Here is an 18,539-nt window from a genome sequence, read left to right on the forward strand (position 1 = left end):
TTCGTTGTGTATTTGTGTCAATGTGTGCGTGTGTGTGTGTGTGTGTGTGTGTGTGTGTGTGTGTGTGTGTGCGTATGCGTGCGTACATGCGTGTGTGCGTGTGTGTGTGTGTGTGTGTGTGTGTGTGTGTGTGTGTGTGTGTGTGTGTGTGTGTGTGTGTGTGTGTGTGTGTGTGTGTGTGTGTGTGTGTGTGTGTGTGTGCTTCTACCAAAGCAGCGTGCTGTCTACACTGGCTACCCCAGCAAGTGTAGGAGGTGCATAGGTAATTGACAGTTATCTGGCGCTAGTCTTGATCTGTCTCATTCAGATCTTGTCCGCTATCGTTGCTATAAGGGCGCGTTCAGGCTACCGATAAAAAGTGACGGAATGGAAAAGTTTCCAAGGTGATTTGATCACATGTTACTGGCACGTTACCGGCGGAAAAGTTTTACTGCCGTGGCTGCTGCGGCAGTAAAGTTTTCCCGGCAGTAAAAAAGTGCTCGGGCTGCATGCGCGCTGTGAAAAAGGGAAAATCCCTTCTCAGCGCCGCGGTGAGAGGTGCAAAACGTACGTACCGGTAACGTTAGTTTGTCGGTAGTGTGAATGTCCTTCACGGTTTATCGGCATTCACGGTTTGACGGGGTTCACGGTAGTCTGAACGCGCCCTAAGAGAAAATCTGTGGGTGCATATCCAATGCATTTGCAGATTTGTATGCTCCTCTTGCGACGGGTGTATACATGGTACATGGTGTGTGTGTGTGTGTGTGTGTGTGTGTGTGCGTGCGTGCGTGTGTGTCCTGCGTGTGGTGTAGACCAGGTATGCATTGGTGGTCGATTCACATGGCTTCACAGGTTGTGTGGATTGGACAGTTATTTGGCGATAGTCTTGATCTGTCTCATTCAGATCTTGTCCGCTATCGTTGCTTTTAGAGAAAATCTGTGGGTGCACATCCAGTGCATTTGCAGATTTGCGTGCTTCTCTTGCGATGGGCGTATACATGGTACATTATACATGGTGTGTGTGTGTGTGTGTGTGTGCGTGCGCGTGTGCATGCCGGTGTGTGTGTGTGTGTGTGTCTACATGTGGATGTGTGTGTGTGTGTGCTATGGCTTCTGCCGTAGCATCGCTATCATCGCCTCCGGCGATGGGCGTCCAGTGGTGTGTGTGTGTGTGTGTGTGTGTGTGTGTGTGTGTGTGTGTGTGTGTGTGTGTGCGTGTGCGTGTGCGCGTGTGTGGTGTGTGTGTGTGTGTGTGTGTGTGTGTGTGTGTGTGTGTGTGCTCGCGTGCATGTATGTGCGTGTGTGTATGTGTGTGAAAATGAAAAATGAGAAATAGGAATTCATTGGCCAGAAAAAGCCACTTCAATCAGCTGCTGCGCGGTGTAGATCAGGCTAAAATTAGTGGCGGTCAATATGTAATTCTTTACACGCCTCCTTACCCCAGCAGACTCATAATCATGAGACAGGAAAGGTTCTGGGCGTGGAGCCTGGAGGTGCTATCAAAACACAGCAGACCAGACAGAGATGATAGACAGATGTGGTTTGACGCAGAGAGTCGTATTTTACGACTCCCTGGTTTGACGTTTGTACCATGCATGGAGTAGTAAAATACGTCATTTTTACTACTCCATGGTTTGTGGTATCGCATGATCTGACTGCCATCAACAAAAATGTCAAGAGTTCATTATGAACTCTTGCTGACATGTCGACAGTGCTAGTGACCAGGTGACATGATCTCATATGACCGAGCAGTGATGAAGGGCAAAGGACAAAGCAGTAGATCTACGAACTCAGATACAGGATAGGCGAAGTTTCGGTGACAATTATTTTGTTTGTTTGAAAATCCGGATAGTATTTCATTCAAGTGGTAAATGTGCCATGTTTATTACACACATAATTTTCTTAGTAGAAGAACACTATTAGTCTTGTAGAAGTTAGTTAGACGGGGCATGTGCTGCAGTTTAGCATCGGTGCTCGTTTCCCTTTGCTGTAGTCTCGTCTGTGACCTAAATATACCAAAATAATTATCAGGAAAAATTCAATACGATCGTCTTGGATTTGCTGACTGCAGCTGGCACGTCGAAGACAGCAACTGCACTGTATGTGCTCAGTTATAGTTCTCCTATGTACTAGGATGTAACTACCTACTATCATTATCTTCTTGAGTGCCCTTTACCCCTTGGCCATTTTCAAGAACAGTCGACTAGTCCAGGTCATGGGTGACAGCAATAGTATTCCATTTGCTCCGCTGGCTAATGCTACACCGTCTCCTTTCATCGGAGCGTGGCCCGGGACGTTGGCACTGACCTGCAGCATATGCTCTGTGGTCGGATCACTACTGATTATCCTAACCTATCTAGCCTTCCATGACATTCGCAGCACGTCCAGGCAGATATTGGCCTACCTTTCTCTGGCAAACTTGTTGGCATCAGCGTCGATCGTGTGGGGAGTGTCAGGAAACTTATCCCAGGATTCGGATTCGCCAAGCTGTCAAGCTCAGTCTGTCCTACTGATCGCAACAGGCATTGCTGACTTTCTCTGGAATATAGGCCTAGCTGTTTATCTTTATGTGATCATAACGAAAGAAGGATCGCGGTGGGGCAGCAATGGTTGCCCGAAGGTTCTGTACGCCGCTTGCTGGACACCAGGAGTAGTTATAGCCCTGGTTACTTATCTACAGCACCACACTGGCGTGGACCCGGGCGCAATCAACACGGCTAAATGGTGCATTATCAAAGGCCCGAACAGTACGAATAAAGTCAGTACCAACGACTACGTCCTTTGGTCAATGATTGTGGGCGACGGCTGGAATATTCTGGCAATCTTTTCAACATTATGCCTGTACATCATCACCAAGTGTCATCTGTACAAGGAGGTAAATTCAATGATGCGTACATGTGCTTTTATACAGTTTATCATTAACCACACTCTTTATGATGTAGATCCCTACTCCCGATGGTCACTTTACTGGCACCTACCACGTAAACCCAACACGTATTGTGGCATATCGAGTTTAGCAGGATGGTAGCCAGGATCTTTGCCCAGCGTTGACCTAGCTGAAAACGTAGTAGTGTTCTACCTAGACAGAGTATTGGGTACTAATACCATGCGTGGGTTTAACACTTTCAAAGTTTTGCTACAGATCAGACCATTCCTAACCCCTACGGTGAATATCTCATCTGAAACATGTTCCGAGTTGCTTTTAGAACAAAGGAGCTAAACTATCATCTGTATGAATACATTTCTTCATGATGGATTCCTTCTTTCCACAGTATCACCATTGGGGTATCGCCACCACATTTCAACTCAAATTAAATCAGTATCTGCCTACAGAACATGATGTACACACACACACACACACAAGAGAGGCGAAAGGCTGTGTAGCTGTAACTTTACGTTTCACGCATTTCAGCGATCATCAGACCGCAGCATTTGCTGCTCTGCACATTTGTGCATTGAGCCCTCTACCTCAAACATGACAGGGGCGTAGGAGGGGTGTTGGAAGTGGTACGATCGAAGGTTGGTGCGGCCGAAGGCCTTGTTGGAGGGGGGGTCGGGGGAGCTCCCCCGGGAAAATTTTGTAAAAAAGACACAAAATCCTGCGTTCTGGGAACTTCTGGCGCAGTGTGCAGTCGAGTCGAGTACAGTACTCAGTAGATCTACGACTGCAGATATGCATAATAACAAGAGTAGATAAACAAGAGTGTGCAACTCCGGACCTCTCCTGCACAATCTCCAGATACCCCCGCCTATGGCGGAATTTTTTGTTGACGTCACCTTTTTTCAGAGAAACGCGCTTCTTGCCGCAGAGCAGTGTGAGAGCACGTGCTGGACACCGATATTGCAATGTAAGCCCGGCCAAGTGCACGAGGCAAAACTTCCCAAAAGACTAGCAGCGCGTGGGTGGTCGAAAAGATTACGTCAACAAAAAATTCCGCCGTGGGCCAACCCATCCGCGCGGATCCGCGAGTTACACACTCTTGTTTATCTACTCTTGATAATAACAGATCTACGATTACGAGTCTAGAAAATGTCAAAGTCTGATGCGCATATGCATCGATGGATCCTGATTTTTTTTATTACGGTTTTGCACGTTCCAGGCGGACCACACTTTTCGAAAAGTGGTACGGCCATGGTCGTACCAGTCGTAGCGGGTGCTACGCCCCTGCATGATGTATATATATATATACACTGTATTTGCTTCGCTTGGCCATGTCAGAGACTGAGAGAGTCACTTCTGCAACATCATTGTCGTACCAAAGTCTATCTCTCTGCTGAACAGTACTCTTTCTGCCGTTTCCAAAAGGCCCAAGGCGGACTCTCTGGACCGAAGTTGCACCATTTAAAATGATGAGCAAATACCAGAGTTTAAAATAGCTTGACCCTGAAAAGGTTGAACCAACTGGTTGTAATACGACTAATAAGTAATAACCCAAGGAAAGTTACAGTTTATTGGCTGGGGCTGTATTACATGTACAGTAACTACTTTCCTGTGTAGAGTCATACACGTAGTCAAATGTCTTGGCTTTCACCTTCTTCAGGCTCTTGGTCCGAGATGGAATGGCAAAGGTGACGGGTTTCAATGTGTCAAGCACTATGGTTCTGTGTAGATGCTGCAGGTGTTTGAGTCATACAACTATGCTTGTGTGTGTCTGTTTTGCAGACTCATCACCACCAGTCGACATTTTTAACCCGGGGTGCATTAAATGCTGCTCATCAAATTGATCGAAAGTTGACCTTCATCCCCATCACGTACTTCTTCCTGCACATTTGGAGCTTCATACGCACCGTTATGGCTGTGTCCAGATCGAATATTAACTCTGATATGGACAGTTGGTGGTATAAGATTCTTCTTGGTCTACAGGTAAGACTTATTCTATGTTGGTGTCTACAATTCATACAACTCACAGGTCTTTTGTCTGGATTTCCATTAGGGCTGAACAGAGAAAATACGATTTAAACACCAACATGTTAAGGTCCAAAGAGCCATTCTAGAAGTTCTTACCATAGGAGTGACGTTCTGCCCTACCCAGAACAGGCTTCTTCTAGCTTTCTTTTAGAAAATATGACATCCTGCCCTTGGCATTTGCATAGCATGCACACTAGTAATTCCAAGCTAGGCTGCAAGTGCATGCAGTCGCCTATTGAGCTAGTTGGGCACTTTGTAGCTCGCTGGGTTTGTTATTCATTGGCTAGACTTCTCCTCCACATGTTAATCTGTGGTAGACCCTGCACTCCACAGGCGGTACTTGCTGCAATGCTCGACTCCCAGCAGCACAATGGCTTATAAAAGTACACTGATAAGCTCAAACCTGGTTTGCAGCACAGATGAAATTTCTACAAGGGGCTCAGGCTAATCCTTCTGTGTATTTATGTTAAAATTCTTTTGCCTCCACCATGGTATGTCTTGTTCTTCTTGCAGACATTCGGCGACTGCAGCGAAGGCCTGGCAAACGCTATTATATTCTTGGTTTTCTCTCCCAAGCTACGGCAGCGGTTGAAAGCAGCTGTTCTTGCCAAGGTGTACTATATCTTCTACATGTGCAGTGTCAAGGTGTGTTGTGGACAGGCACAGCCTGAAGATGATGAGGCACTGCAGGTATGTCCACTTGACTACATGCATGTAATTGCTTGCTTTTTGTTTGTTTTTTTGCTCTCTCCGTGTGCTGTGTGAACTTGTCTGTTTTAAAAAGTGGAGTGCCTGTACGGTGCTGTTAATTAATGTGTGTTCAAACTAAAAGGGTGGAAGGCAATGCCCCCGCACCTTTATTAAATGATGTATGGGACACCAATGCCATCACAATTACTGCTACTTTGCATACATGTAAATGTATGGACAGTATAGTGTGTACATACATTGGATCATGACTGTTATAACTTGTAGGTTTCCATCCGGCTTTCCAGCTAACCATTCATGCTAGGCCTGGTCGGTGTGGTCTAAATTACTAGTAGTACAGTCAACTTTGCGTATAAGGACACTCGGCCGGGCATCAGAAACGTGTCGTTATTCGCGAAGTATCGTTATACCCGAAGTCTCATTATATATACTGTATAAGCAGAAATATTCGTCTGGAATTTAATTTCGTCTTTTTTGTCTAAGGAGCTTTTGGACTAAATTAAATGTAGGTCGAATATCGATTTGTCCAGCGTTTCTATACACTCTTATGATCCATGGACGAAATTTTCAACCGGACGAACTCCTTTTCTTTGGAGTTGGACGAAATTATTGACCGACGAAATTTTCTGCCTCTACAGTACAGGTAGAATGGACTTTGCTCTGGGCATGAAAAGTCTGTCGTTATTCGCGAATTGTCGTTATATCCGCAGTCGTTATTAGCGAAGTTGACTGTAGTTGTGGACGTCTTGTACGAGTACCTGTACTTCTGGGGTGAAATCATACAATTATGTGTATGATGTGTGTGTGTGTGTGTGTGTGTGTGTGTGTGTGTGTGTGTGTGTGTGTACATGTGTGTGTGTACATGTGTGTGTGTGTGCACATGTGTGTGTGTACGTGCATGTTTGTGTGTGTGTTTGTCTGTGTATGTTTGTGTGTGTGTGTGTGTGTGTCTATGTGCATACAGCGAGCTGCCGGTGGCCACTACGCTCAGGGTGTAGTCAATGACAGTGCTCATGCTCTCTTGCCACGGCCGAAGTTAAGTAGCTATCATTGGGGCAATAGTGGCAGTGCAAGTGGACGCTCCTCTCCATTTGGGCTTGGTAAGAGCACCGCTGATAGCACGAATTCTGAACGAAGTCAAGTGCTGCCTGCTGGCAACGCAGCCCACGTCTAGTTCTCATTTGCACACACTTGTTTATCTCTTTTTTTCTTTGAGCTTTGGGTTCACCCCGTGCGGTATGTTTTATTTCTTGCTCTGTTTATGTATAGGGATCGCATTCTTGTGTAGATCCGCTTTATTTTGGCTTGATCTTTAACACAAAATGTTGTCCACCACTGGAATTGACGCACCTATTGCACTTACTCTACTCGTTTTTTTGCATCCTCCAGCGAATGTTCACAGCTGCTTCTTGTATTTATCTCGAAAGAAAGTAACTCTCTAGCCTACGAAAAATTGATTGACTCCCTCTCAGCAAGTATTTAATTCTGCCGTATTGATTCTATCGAACACGTAACATTATGCCTACTCAAATGCATAGTTACCATTCTTGGTTCATGTATCACCTTTTTTTAAATTCACTATTGGGGCTGGTCTCCACTCTTCACTCTCTATGCTTATTTCTGCATCACCTACATGTACATACGTGTACATAACCTTGCTTGCAGTGCCGAGTATAATTGACATTTGTGTTGTTGCTTGAATATCTGTGTTTGATCATCTACGAAATCATGACTGAGATTGTGTTCTACGCAGTGCTTGATTTTCAAAACCAATGCGTCACTATTTGCCGTGAACTTTGCCTATGTTTCCTTCGTGTGTAAGCTTCCTGGCTCGGCTGTGCTTTGAAGTTTAGCATGCATCCCATCTTGCTTACTATGTGCTTTCTATTCAATCTGACTTGACTGAATTTTCGAGTGCTGTGAGTTCATTGACTTCACTCCACTTCAATTAGCGAGGATTGGTGATCGGACAGACGCATGGAGCACATGATGGATTTTTTTGTCCAATCAGTCAGGACAGAGACCAGTGAAGGATGAACAGGACAGGTGAACAACAGTGACCAAGGTGACTGTATACAACTACTGCCTACTGCGGTGTATTACTATTGCAGTATTGGTATAGCGTCGTAACCCACTACACTGATAAAAATGAGTTCCTGATCGAAATGACAATCATCCTGAGGGTCATGAGACTCATTACAATTACATGATTGTGTCACTGCAGTGAGTGAAATACCAGGGAGTCGTAAAATACCTACGACTCCCTGTGAAATACTAAAATTCGTACTTGCACGTTGACGACGTCAGAATGACGTAGTGGATCAATCACTTATTTATAAAGTCACATGATTTACCAACCGTGCATTTTTCATAGAAAACATGGAAAGGTTTGGGTATTCTTTTGAAGTCATGTTCATATTCGAAATGAAAGGAAATAGGATTGGTACAGTACTTTGTGATCTGAGACATGTAAGCGTTTGTTTACCGAAGCTTGTCAGCGTGGGCCTAACCACGTGAGTTTCTTGATGTTTCAGCCATTCAACGTGGACAACGCAGCCTAATTCAGTTCGTCCCTGCACATTAATTTGAAGTCCATTGACGCTTCAGGAAATGAGCATCTGCATTGAGTATTAGTATTGAGAATGGGATAGGTGATATTACTATTGGATAAGACAGATAGCAATGGCCGAGGAAGCCAAGTATTCTCACGATCCAAAGTTCCGGCAGTTTGTAACTTCTATTGACAAAGCCCTTCGGTCTTTCGAGTCAACTAGTGAGTGGGCCGACCTAATCAGTGCTCTTGGAAAACTTGCAAAGGTAATACTAATGCTATTTTAAATTTAGAATTATATTCAATGCTCTCATGCAACCACAGCCTTACAGTATGGCTAGGCATTTGGTAACAAGGTCAAGTTTCTAATCAGTGCCTGTACTGCTCTCATTGTGTTTACTGCTTGCAAACACACGCACGCTTGAACTCCCCTTACCCCGCTAATGTGGCACCGAATCCTGTCCATAGCTGGCAACCGTCCGTAGGTCAGAGCTACATTCAAGTTGTGTACATATACACTTGGTCAAAGGATGTTTTCAACCTGGCAACACCACAGACACCACAGTCAAACATGCTACCAGAATACTGTAAATCCAGGAACATTTGCCATCCGGAATCCGGCGCCGTTTTCGCGATGGGTGTGACATCGCCAAAGTAAGCAGGTGCGAAATGTAGAGCCGTAGTAAAGAAACTGACTCAAATTGCAAACATCTCCTGTTGCAAATGGGTCTGTGCTCACAAATCGCAGACTAAAACGAGCACAGACGCTTCCTGGTTTACAGTGGCCCATGGCCTACAAGTGTAGGAACAGGACAGTCTGGATAAGGGGAGTTTGAGTGTACATACTAGTATGGATAAGGGGAGTTTGAGTGTACATACTAGTATGCCAGTAGTGGACACCAGTGACAGTACAGTGTACACTGCGTAGCAAGCAAGATAAGCCGGAGATTCCCATGCATGTGGCTTGTCTCTTTCACAAGCCATTTTAAAAGTAGGTTTACGTTTTTGATCGCATCAGAGAGACAACGCAACATCATAGCACATGTACCCGAAACGGCATACGGTTTGACCCCGGATTTGGAAGTTTTATCCATAGCCTTGTGTGTATCATTTTATAAACATACTATGTGTGTGTATGTGTGTGTGTGTGTGTGTGTGTGTGTGTGTGTGTGTGTGTGTGTGTGTGTGCATGTGCATGTGCGTGTGTGTGTGTGTGTGTGTGTGTGTGTGTGTGTGTGTGTGTGCGTGTGTGTGTGCGTGTGTGTGTGCGTGTGTGTGTGCATGTGCGCGCGTGTGTGTGTGTGTACATTATCTAGGCATTGCAATCTCACACCCAGTTTCCCATCATACCGAAGAAGTACACAATTGGCAAGCGTCTCTCACAATGTACTCACCCGGCTTTACCCAGCGGATGCCATCTGAAGGCTCTCGAAGTCTATCACCTCATCTTTCAGCGCATCGGTAGCAGTGGTTTGGCACATGACATCTTTGTGTATGCCACCGGCTTGTTTCCCCTCCTTGGCAATTCGGCCATGTCAGTGCGACCTTACCTTCTCAGCATCTATGAGAAGCACTTCTTGCCACTTGGTCATCATCTGTCGCCGGCTTTACAAGGACTTGTTCTGGCACTGCTGCCCGGACTAGAAGAGGGCTCTGAACACACTGACAGGTGTGTCTCGGCTGTGTGTGTGTGTGTGTGTGTGTGTATCTGTGTGTGTGTGTGTGTGTGTGTGTGTGTGTGTGCGTGCGTGCGTGTGTGTGTGTGTAATTATGATGCTTCAAAGTTTTGTTGATTTTCCACTGGAAAATCCAACTTGTGAATGCTGTGCTATGTATTGATTGTAAGTCCTGAATCTGCTATGCATGTATGTTCTTGTAATAATTTTATCTGCTTTGATTATGTGTGTATCTTGTGACACTGCTCTGCTGGCAGAATCCATGATTTGCTGATATCAATATGCAACTGTACTGACAAGTGGTTGTTTCACAATGCGCTGTGGAGCTGCGTGCTGAACGTACCGCTGTCGCGATTGCCTGCTCTCACTCTTCTCCTCTCCGAAGTCAACAAGGATGCAACTGCAGAGGATCAGCAGTACCTGTTTGGGGACGATCTGGTGACGATGGTGAGTGCTGATTGCTGTTTTCATTATCCTACCCTGTATGCAGTACTGTGTCCATGGGCCGAATGCACACACATGTACGTGGGAGATGAACTTCCATGATTCCACTTAAGCAGAGAAAATTGGCTATGCGGTGAGTCCAGCATGGTTGGAGGTACATGTACTTGTTCTGACACTGCTCTAACGTTATCAACAGCTGACAAAGCACACTACTTGGCAGAAGCAACAAGCTAGCGATGCTTGTATATAGCACACTAGTCCTACAGACTACAGTACATGTATTCTGTATTGCACTTGTGTACACATGTGGCACCGGTTTTTGTTCCTCTTTCCTGAGCGTTGGATATATTGTGCTGGTTTCTATTTCCTGTGAAGGTGAAAGGCCTGAGTGCCGCGTTAACGGACAGCGTGGTACTGGTTCAGCGCTCGGCGCTGGATATTCTTGTAGCCTTGCTACCGTTGCATCAAGAGTTCTTCCAGCGTGCAGACACTGTTTTGTTGCTGAGGTCTGCGCTGCTGACACTGCTCCGGCGTGACATGTCGCTGTCGAGACGCCTGTACACCTGGCTGCTGGGTCATTCGGGCAAGAGCAGCGAGAGTCAGGCCAGGAAGCATGACTATTTCATTCGCTACTCCAGGTCCTTTGTTATCAGTGCACTGAGGTCCATGATACTTGATACGGCGCTGGAAGAGGAACAACGCAAGCCTGCTGCTACTGCTGCTGAGGACAGGTGAGTGAGAAGCACTGTAGACTGCTAACACTTTCCACCCTTGTCTTGCTCAGTTTTCACAGTTCTAGAACTTGTATTTTGAAGTATTGCTGGTCAGGTGTGTATGCATGTACCATGCCATTAGGTGCCCTTTTCTATACTGAAGTACCACTGTTCACACTCAAACCCACACCATACTCATTCTACCTTTTTGCGCTGACAGAGCTCCTGAAATGGTCATTGGGACTAGATAGTGTCTTGAGGGGTTGTCATAGCAACACTTTGTTGAACTCGTAACTTATGCTGTGGGTCATTTTGTTGTCAGTGCTGTCGCAGTCTCCACTTTGGCTACTTGAACCAAGTATTGGTGACAATGGCATTTTTATTTTGCTTACGTTTGACTTGTTTCTTTTGTACTGGAGATACAGTATATAACTACTGCTGGGATTTCTTTCCTGTCTTGTTGTTGTTGTTGTTGTTGTTGTTGTTGTTGTTGTCGTCGTCGTCGTCGTCGTCGTCGTCGTCGTCGTCGTCGTCGTCGTCGTCGTCGTCGTCGTCGTCGTCGTCGTCGTCGTCGTCGTCGTCGTTGTTGTCGTTGTTGTTGTCGTTGTTGTTGTCGTTGTTGTTGTCGTTGTTGTTGTCGTTGTTGTTGTCATTGTTGTCGTCGTCGTTTGTTGTTGTGGTTGTGGTTGTGATTGTCGTCGTTGTTGTGTATATTTTCTCCAGTTCGGAGCCACAGAACAGTAAACTACGGTTCGCCCAGCCGATACGCATTATGGTTGCCCTGCTGGATAAAGAAGATTTGGGGTATTTGTGCATGGATGATTTGATCCTGGACGTTATCCAAGCCCTGCACAAGATCTGTGTGCCCTCGTCCAGAACTTCAGAGAGATTGCCAATCGGACGCACTGCCTCTCGTAGTGCATTTGAAGGCCACACCAACACTCGCAGCAGCGCAGGTCTCATCAGCAGCAAAACCCTGGATGAGCTTAGACTTCAAATGCAGAGCTTCTTTGACTTGATCACTCCAGCTTTCATCTGGAAGCACCTAGCCCTTTGCTTTCATGAACTGGAGCGGCTGGCTGATGATGATGTGGTTGCCATGTCAAGGACAGTGGCAGACACCAGCGGCAATGCCAATGGCTGTAGCAATGCTAGCAACTCTTCAGATCTTCAATCGCCGCGCCGCACTTCAGTCTGGTCGCTAGCCTCTCATGGTGCTGCCGGTGCTGGTGCCGGTGCTGGTGCTAATTCTGCTGTTCACGGTGAAGCTCTCAATCCGACAGCTTACAGCATGGATGAGCTGGTGGAGTTGGCATCCTTTCTGCTCTCATTCATGCCTTTGGTATGTTGCTTGTTGTTGTTGAATGCTTTTACGTATACCCCGGGGAATCGTAGCATCTACAATGTTGTAGGGAGATAACACTGGCGATTGGAGTGTGTAATCAATTTGAGTTTTGCTCCTGCACTGCCTGTTCCAGGTGCCTTTGGGGCAGGGCCGATGTAATGCATGCCCGCGTATGGAATAGCTGGTTTGGACCATGTTCGGTGTCAGCAGGTCACGGTTATGAGCGCGGTCGCAAGTTGTTTGACCAGGGACCATGCTGAACTCTCAAACCTGGAGTCGAAACACACACACACACACCTTTTCTGGTGCTATGGTCTCGTGTTGTCTCCCTAGATGCAACAACTTTCTTATGTGCTCGTGTAGTGATACCTGTTTTACTGACCACCCCAGGGTACACAGAAACACGTGTCTTGACGTGGTACAAGTTCACAATGGTGGGAAACGTCGTTATCTTGCCGTGTGTAGTCAAAGTGTATGTCGAGAACAGCATAGTAATTTATTGACTATTCCAAGCAAAGTCTTCTTTGTCTTTGTCTATCGACTGCTTGTAAACGTGTTCATGTCTGCAGTGCCTGGGTGCACATGTACTTTCTTAGTGATTGGTTTTCGCACTACGACTTTTGTTTTGAAGTCTTCTAGACAATCAATGTTCAATCTACCTCTGTGCTTGGCTTATGTGCATTCTTCTTGCTTGTACAGGAGCTGCTGCTTGACTTACGGGACGGTACTCTGCAGCTGGTGTTCTGCCACTGCATGAGAGCACTGCGTCGGCATTGTGCATCATTCAACATGTCCACCATACGCAAGTCAATCCTGCTCTGCTCCAAGCTACTGGCACGCTCTCCGCCAGCGTCTAGTCCAGCGTTTGCGCTGAGCCAGATATGGCCAGATCTGCCATCTCCACGCCCTCCTCCACGCCTGTCCTCTGCATTTCTCAGCAGTATGCAAGATGAAGCAGACACTGAAGAAACGAGTGGTGAAGCAGCCAGTCTGGATGATGTTCAGTTGCAGTTTCCTGAAGCATGCTTACACTACGCGCAGTCGTTCTTCTCCACCCTTGCCAAGCACTGCTTACGTTGTCTTCACCAGGGCTCGGGCACTACTTTCACTCTGCCTGCGTTTGAGAGTATTGTTCAAGAGTCCATCTCTTCTCGTGGACGCTTGTTCAAGCTGTCATCATCCCTTGTGGCTGGGGACACACTTGGACCCATGAATGAGGCGTTTGCCGCTTGTTGCCGTCTCCTGATTGACCTGTCCGCTACGCAGATATTTGCATTAGAAGGTGAGTTGTGTAGTGACAAGCTGACAATCACTGCAGTAACATCATTACAATCATGATGCATGTCTTGGCCATCAACTCAAGAATGGGGTAGCACCATTGTTCCATCATGCCACATGTACCCCGCTTGTGGAGCACCTGAATTTGACTGCAGATTGTACAGGCCTCTTGTCGGTTAGCTGGATTTAGTGTGGTGTGGTGCAACATGGTTTAAAAGGGCACATATGCTTTGCCATGCTCGAACAGCATAGGCGTAGTATAACTTCTACTTGCAGTGGGTCAACAGGACAGGACAGATGTGTGTGTGTGTGTGTGTGAATGAAAAATAGGGATTCACTGGCCAGAAAAAGCCACTTCAATCAGCTGTGTGGTGGATACCAGGCTAAAAATTAGTGGCGGTCAATTCATCAGCCTTGCAAGCTGTTAAATGGTGTAATCCCAGCACAAGTTGCCATGTCTAACATAGCTGTTCGCTATCATCGCTTCCGAGATGGGCATGTCTGAGGTCTGAGGTGTGTGCTTGCTTGTGTCCTTGCATGCATGTGTTTGTCATCAAATGCACTAGGTCGCCAGTCACCTTCCCTGACTGGCAGAATTGACAGTGATCCAGCGGCTCCCTTTCCCAAGTGGCTGCATTTGTTAGTGGCATGTACATGCAATTGTCCGTCATTCCAGCTGGCGTCTTCGGCAGTGTCCTGTCTGCTGCAGTTGTCCGAGGCTGCTCACAATGCTTTGCTGCACCATCAGACGCATGGCCACAGGCAGCAGCCTGCAGACCTGGGTGGCAGCGATGCTAGCCCCATGAGGACAGCTTCTGCAAGTTTAGGTGATGAGGGCAACTCTCAGCACATCACCGAAGACACATCACAAGCTGACTCGTCTGACCCATTCACTGACTCCACATTGGCCTCGTCTTTAGAGATGTTGATGTTGTCCAAGGGGAAAGACATCCTGCATCTGAGACAAACTCATTTCTTTCAGGTGAGATGCTTGTTTATCATCATTGCCATTACATGTACATGTACCAGCTGTAAAGGAAGCTGGTTTCAGTGTTACATTGTACATATTTATGCGTTTGGCCGTGTTGCTGTTCAGAATTAGTTTATAGGATGTAAAAGGGTAGGGTTGGAAAGCTGGCAAAGATGCATGCACCAGTATAATTATGTATGTCTATATACAGTACTGGTGGAGACACATGCACTAGTGTGTCTATATACAGTACTGGTAGAGATGTTCCGGCCCGTCCGTCGATTCTGCCCATCCTGAGATGGGCAGGTGCCGATCTAAGGATGGGCAGAGGGGATGCCACAGGTTATGTCTGTCAGCTAGCTACAGCAACAATATCCTCTTCATGAATGTTCAAAAAATTAATATTTTCTCGGGTCAAAATCAGCTCCCGAATGTCTACAAGTACAATACAGCATGATCGCATGTGCATGGACAGGATCCGACTGTGATGCAGCTTTCCTGGAAGGAAGCAAAGTTCTTCTGTCGCCAATGCCATCGCTTGTCAGTGTCACTTCAGAAAAATAATTTTCAATTTCAGCAGCTACGAATTCAATGCATTCCACTTCGCCTCCACCAAGACTACTACAGGGCATCTGATTTGACAAGGTATATCAGTAGGACTTGGAGAAGTCACAGTAACAGTTTGCATGATCACTAGCCATTACAACAAGTATCAAAACATCAAAACAAACATAGATATGTAGAAACCATACCAAGTCTCCTCTCCTAACATTTCGAAAACAACAATTACATTTTCCGAAAATGGACGATGAACATGAAAGCTCCTCCACGTAAAAAAGGCGATTATAAACGTAAACGTCAAACTACAACATCGATACCACCTCGATCGATCGATCCGAGATTCGCCTGCCCCAGGGCCTGCTGGAGAGCCGGGTCAGCCGGGTCACGCGCCCGGCTGGAGACCTGCACGACCTGGCTGAACAGATACCACCGGGTCCAGTCTGACCCGGCTGAAAATGTCTCAAACTGACAATGGATTCCTAAAATACCGGTATTTTACGACTCGCGGACCCCATCTGTTGCAAATCTAGCGCAACCATACCACACACTGTCTACAAGCGACAGAAACTCGGCTAGGGTCAACTGGGGTCAACTGGTTCGAGCGCGATCTGGCCAGCGGCGAGCAGGAAGTCAGGACATTCAAAGTCGATGGGGCAGGCAGTCAAAAGCGTAACTTTGGATAGCTTTTGACACAGTTGCAAGTTTTCAGCCGACTGGTGATTCGGACGATGGAGCCCGCAGCGAAGAGAAAAAGAACTCACGCTTTCCAAGACTCTTGGAAAAAGGTCGACCCAGGCTGGACTAAGACCATGCCAGTCTATCCATGTCATGCGCTTTGTGTGCAAGACGCATTTCCAAAGGAAGACGAGCGGCGGTGGATTTGGTCGTTCGTCCTGCTACTAGCACTAATTAGAAAACAGAATTCCTTTTTTCAAATTGTTAAATCAGAATCCAATGGAACTGCTTTGCATTCTTCACGTAATGTCGTTTACCTAGTACGTTTGCGGACTTTGATAGTTCGCCTTGTTCTCTATAAAATGTCCGATTTCCGGTGATAAATACGCCTTTCTGTTTTGCTGCGTTTTGAGCAGGCTTTTTGGTTGTTTTTCTGCCGGATGATCTGACCCGGCTTGACCCGGCTGGCCTGCATGCGCTAGGTACACTCTGACCGGGCTGTGTTGAATGTCTAGAGCAGGCCCTGCTGCCCATCCTAGGATGGGCATTAGCCACCCTGCCCATCTTAGGATGGGCAAAATCGTTGGACGGGACGGAACAGACACACATGCACTAGTGTGTCTATATACAGTACTGGTAGAGACACATTCACTAGTGTGTCTATATACAGTACTGGTAGAGACACATTCACTAGTGTGTCTATATACAGTACTGGTAGAGACACATTCACTAGTGTGTCTATATACAGTACTGGTAGAGACACATTCACTAGTGTGTCTATATACAGTACTGGTAGAGACACATTCACTAGTGTGTCTATATACAGTACTGGTAGAGACACATTCACTAGTGTGTCTATATACAGTACTGGTAGAGACACATTCACTAGTGTGTCTATATACAGTACTGGTAGAGACACATTCACTAGTGTGTCTATATACAGTACTGGTAGAGACACATTCACTAGTGTGTCTATATACAGTACTGGTAGAGACACATGCACTAGTGTACTACACGTACAGGAAGTTTTAAAAAGTGCTGGCAAGGGAAGTCAGGCCAGGTGAGCGTAGCGGGACCACGTTTACCGCACAGCATTGTGTTCATTCATAGTGCTAGAGACAGTAGGGCAGTACATTCATAGTGCTAGAGACAGTAGGGCAGTACATTGCTAGAGACAGTAGGGCAGTACATTGCTAGAGACAGTAGGGCAGTACAGTAGGGCAGTACAGTAGGGCAGTACATTCCCCGTGCGGTTTTCTATTCATGAGGTCAGATGTCGTTCCTAGCCATCACTCTAGTTCAATACTCTGGGCTCTTGAAACAAGCTGATGGATTGTGTGTTGTTCTTAGTTTCTTACCCTGAGCTAGGAGGTGCTAGTATTGAGTATCCATGTTGTGCTTCTGCATGGAATACTCCTTACACGTACATTGTACCATTGCGTGTACTAAGCATTCTCATGAAATTGTCCTCGAAATCGATGCCCGTACACGCATACAGTGTTTTACAGGTAGTCTCACTGGCAATTTGCAGTTTCTCTGCTATAATATGAACATACATGTACTTCGGATGTGCATGTTAGATGTGTGGCTCATGTATGTGTGCTCATTTGATCCAAGGAGCCTTGAAGGAGGTCTAGTGGTCGTTGTCTGTATAAATTTGGTGGTGGTATGGGACTTGCCTTGAACGAGGAAGCACTGCAGCCCATTGCTTTGTTTTCTTTTATTTCTCTCTTCTGCTCGCTGCCGTTTGAAGTAACCTCCCACTACTAGCTAGTATGTGAGGCGTGCCCGTGCTTGCGAGTCTCGTGCATGTGCATGTATTTTTCTGCCTGCATGTGTTTACACGTGTGATATTGTGCTGCTCTGCTTTTGTATTCCCATGGTGTATGTGTGCAGGGCTTAGCTGCTCTGCTCTGGAGAGAGCTTGACCACTGTTCAGTTGAGCAACAGTCGTTCGTGGCCCAAATGCTCTGTCAGCTGAATGGATCTTCTCTTGCCCCGGGTGCTCTTGAGCGAGTCATGTGTTCTGACTTTTCTAACGCTGATATGGTTAGTGCATCTCTACCTTCCAATGATGGATGTGTTTGCTAGTGCAGTAAATCTGTAACGTTTTTTGACCAAAGACGACCACTTTTCCGTGTCACGTATGTATTCCCAGTCAAAACAGCACGGATAAGGTGACTACTTGCTCAACGCGACTGATTGCCACCTATCTGCTACAACACTGCGCCCTGCCTGTACACCATACACCGTATACATCAGCGTAGGCAATGTACCGACGGTAGCATGGTAGCTCAATACGAGCGCATGAAGTGCGGTCAGCGGTCTTTCTTGATCATCACCATTGATGCAGGAACCCGCACGGGCCGCACCTGTACTATTTAAGTACAATTACACACTGTAAATAGCATAGGTATATGCGGTGTGATGTACTGATTAAAACGACAAATATGTACTAGTAATGTACCGCGAGAGCGCCTCACCATCTCGTCGTTTTGTGTGGTTGTCTTGTGGAGGTGGTGCCGTGTGTAGGTCATACGACTCGGACCTTGTACACGCGTTGCACGTTGTGCAGTCAATCCGTACCCAGTTTACCTTCGAGCGGACACGAGCACCACACAAAAACCTGCTAAAGGTGACCTTAGCACACTAAGGAGTAAGGGGCTCACACCGTACAAACTTAGTGGCACTCTGCCATACGATTTTCCTTGCCTTGGCTGTAAAATCAAG

At 46.4% G+C, this 18,539-nt stretch overlaps 2 protein-coding genes across 3 annotated transcripts in view; both read left to right on the forward strand.

The window, feature by feature from the left end:
* Positions 1 to 1,733: 1,733 nt before the first annotated feature.
* Positions 1,734 to 7,544, forward strand: LOC135824654 (G-protein coupled receptor 157-like). Its single transcript, XM_065337376.1, has 4 exons — positions 1,734 to 2,854; positions 4,643 to 4,843; positions 5,402 to 5,578; positions 6,561 to 7,544. The coding sequence occupies exons 1-4, from the start codon at positions 2,195 to 2,197 to the stop codon at positions 6,768 to 6,770; spliced, it is 1,248 nt and encodes a 415-aa protein (XP_065193448.1). The 5' UTR covers positions 1,734 to 2,194; the 3' UTR covers positions 6,771 to 7,544.
* Positions 7,545 to 7,994: 450 nt separating this feature from the next.
* The window catches only part of LOC135824664 (protein dopey-1 homolog), a 37,025-nt gene continuing 26,480 nt past the window's right edge, over positions 7,995 to 18,539 (forward strand). For both annotated transcript variants that reach the window (XM_065337386.1, XM_065337389.1), the window contains exons 1-8: positions 7,995 to 8,413; positions 9,464 to 9,816; positions 10,081 to 10,270; positions 10,643 to 10,998; positions 11,704 to 12,322; positions 13,025 to 13,607; positions 14,170 to 14,585; positions 17,706 to 17,858. In XM_065337386.1, coding sequence (XP_065193458.1) covers positions 8,279 to 8,413; positions 9,464 to 9,816; positions 10,081 to 10,270; positions 10,643 to 10,998; positions 11,704 to 12,322; positions 13,025 to 13,607; positions 14,170 to 14,585; positions 17,706 to 17,858 — 2,805 coding nt within the window. In that variant the 5' untranslated portion in view covers positions 7,995 to 8,278. The remainder of the gene's footprint in view (positions 8,414 to 9,463; positions 9,817 to 10,080; positions 10,271 to 10,642; positions 10,999 to 11,703; positions 12,323 to 13,024; positions 13,608 to 14,169; positions 14,586 to 17,705; positions 17,859 to 18,539) is intronic.

The sequence above is a fragment of the Sycon ciliatum genome, chromosome 1 (assembly GCF_964019385.1).
Source record: "Sycon ciliatum chromosome 1, ocSycCili1.1, whole genome shotgun sequence".
Taxonomy (NCBI): domain Eukaryota; kingdom Metazoa; phylum Porifera; class Calcarea; order Leucosolenida; family Sycettidae; genus Sycon; species Sycon ciliatum.

Bases quoted from the DNA above. Each gene is read 5' to 3' on its own strand.
- LOC135824654 (XM_065337376.1), top strand. From the start codon at position 2,195: ATGGGTGACAGCAATAGTATTCCATTTGCTCCGCTGGCTAATGCTACA. The intron at 2,855-4,642 runs GTAAATTCAATG...TCTGTTTTGCAG, and splicing joins AGTGTCATCTGTACAAGGAG to ACTCATCACCACCAGTCGAC. The intron at 5,579-6,560 runs GTATGTCCACTT...ATGTGCATACAG, and splicing joins AAGATGATGAGGCACTGCAG to CGAGCTGCCGGTGGCCACTA.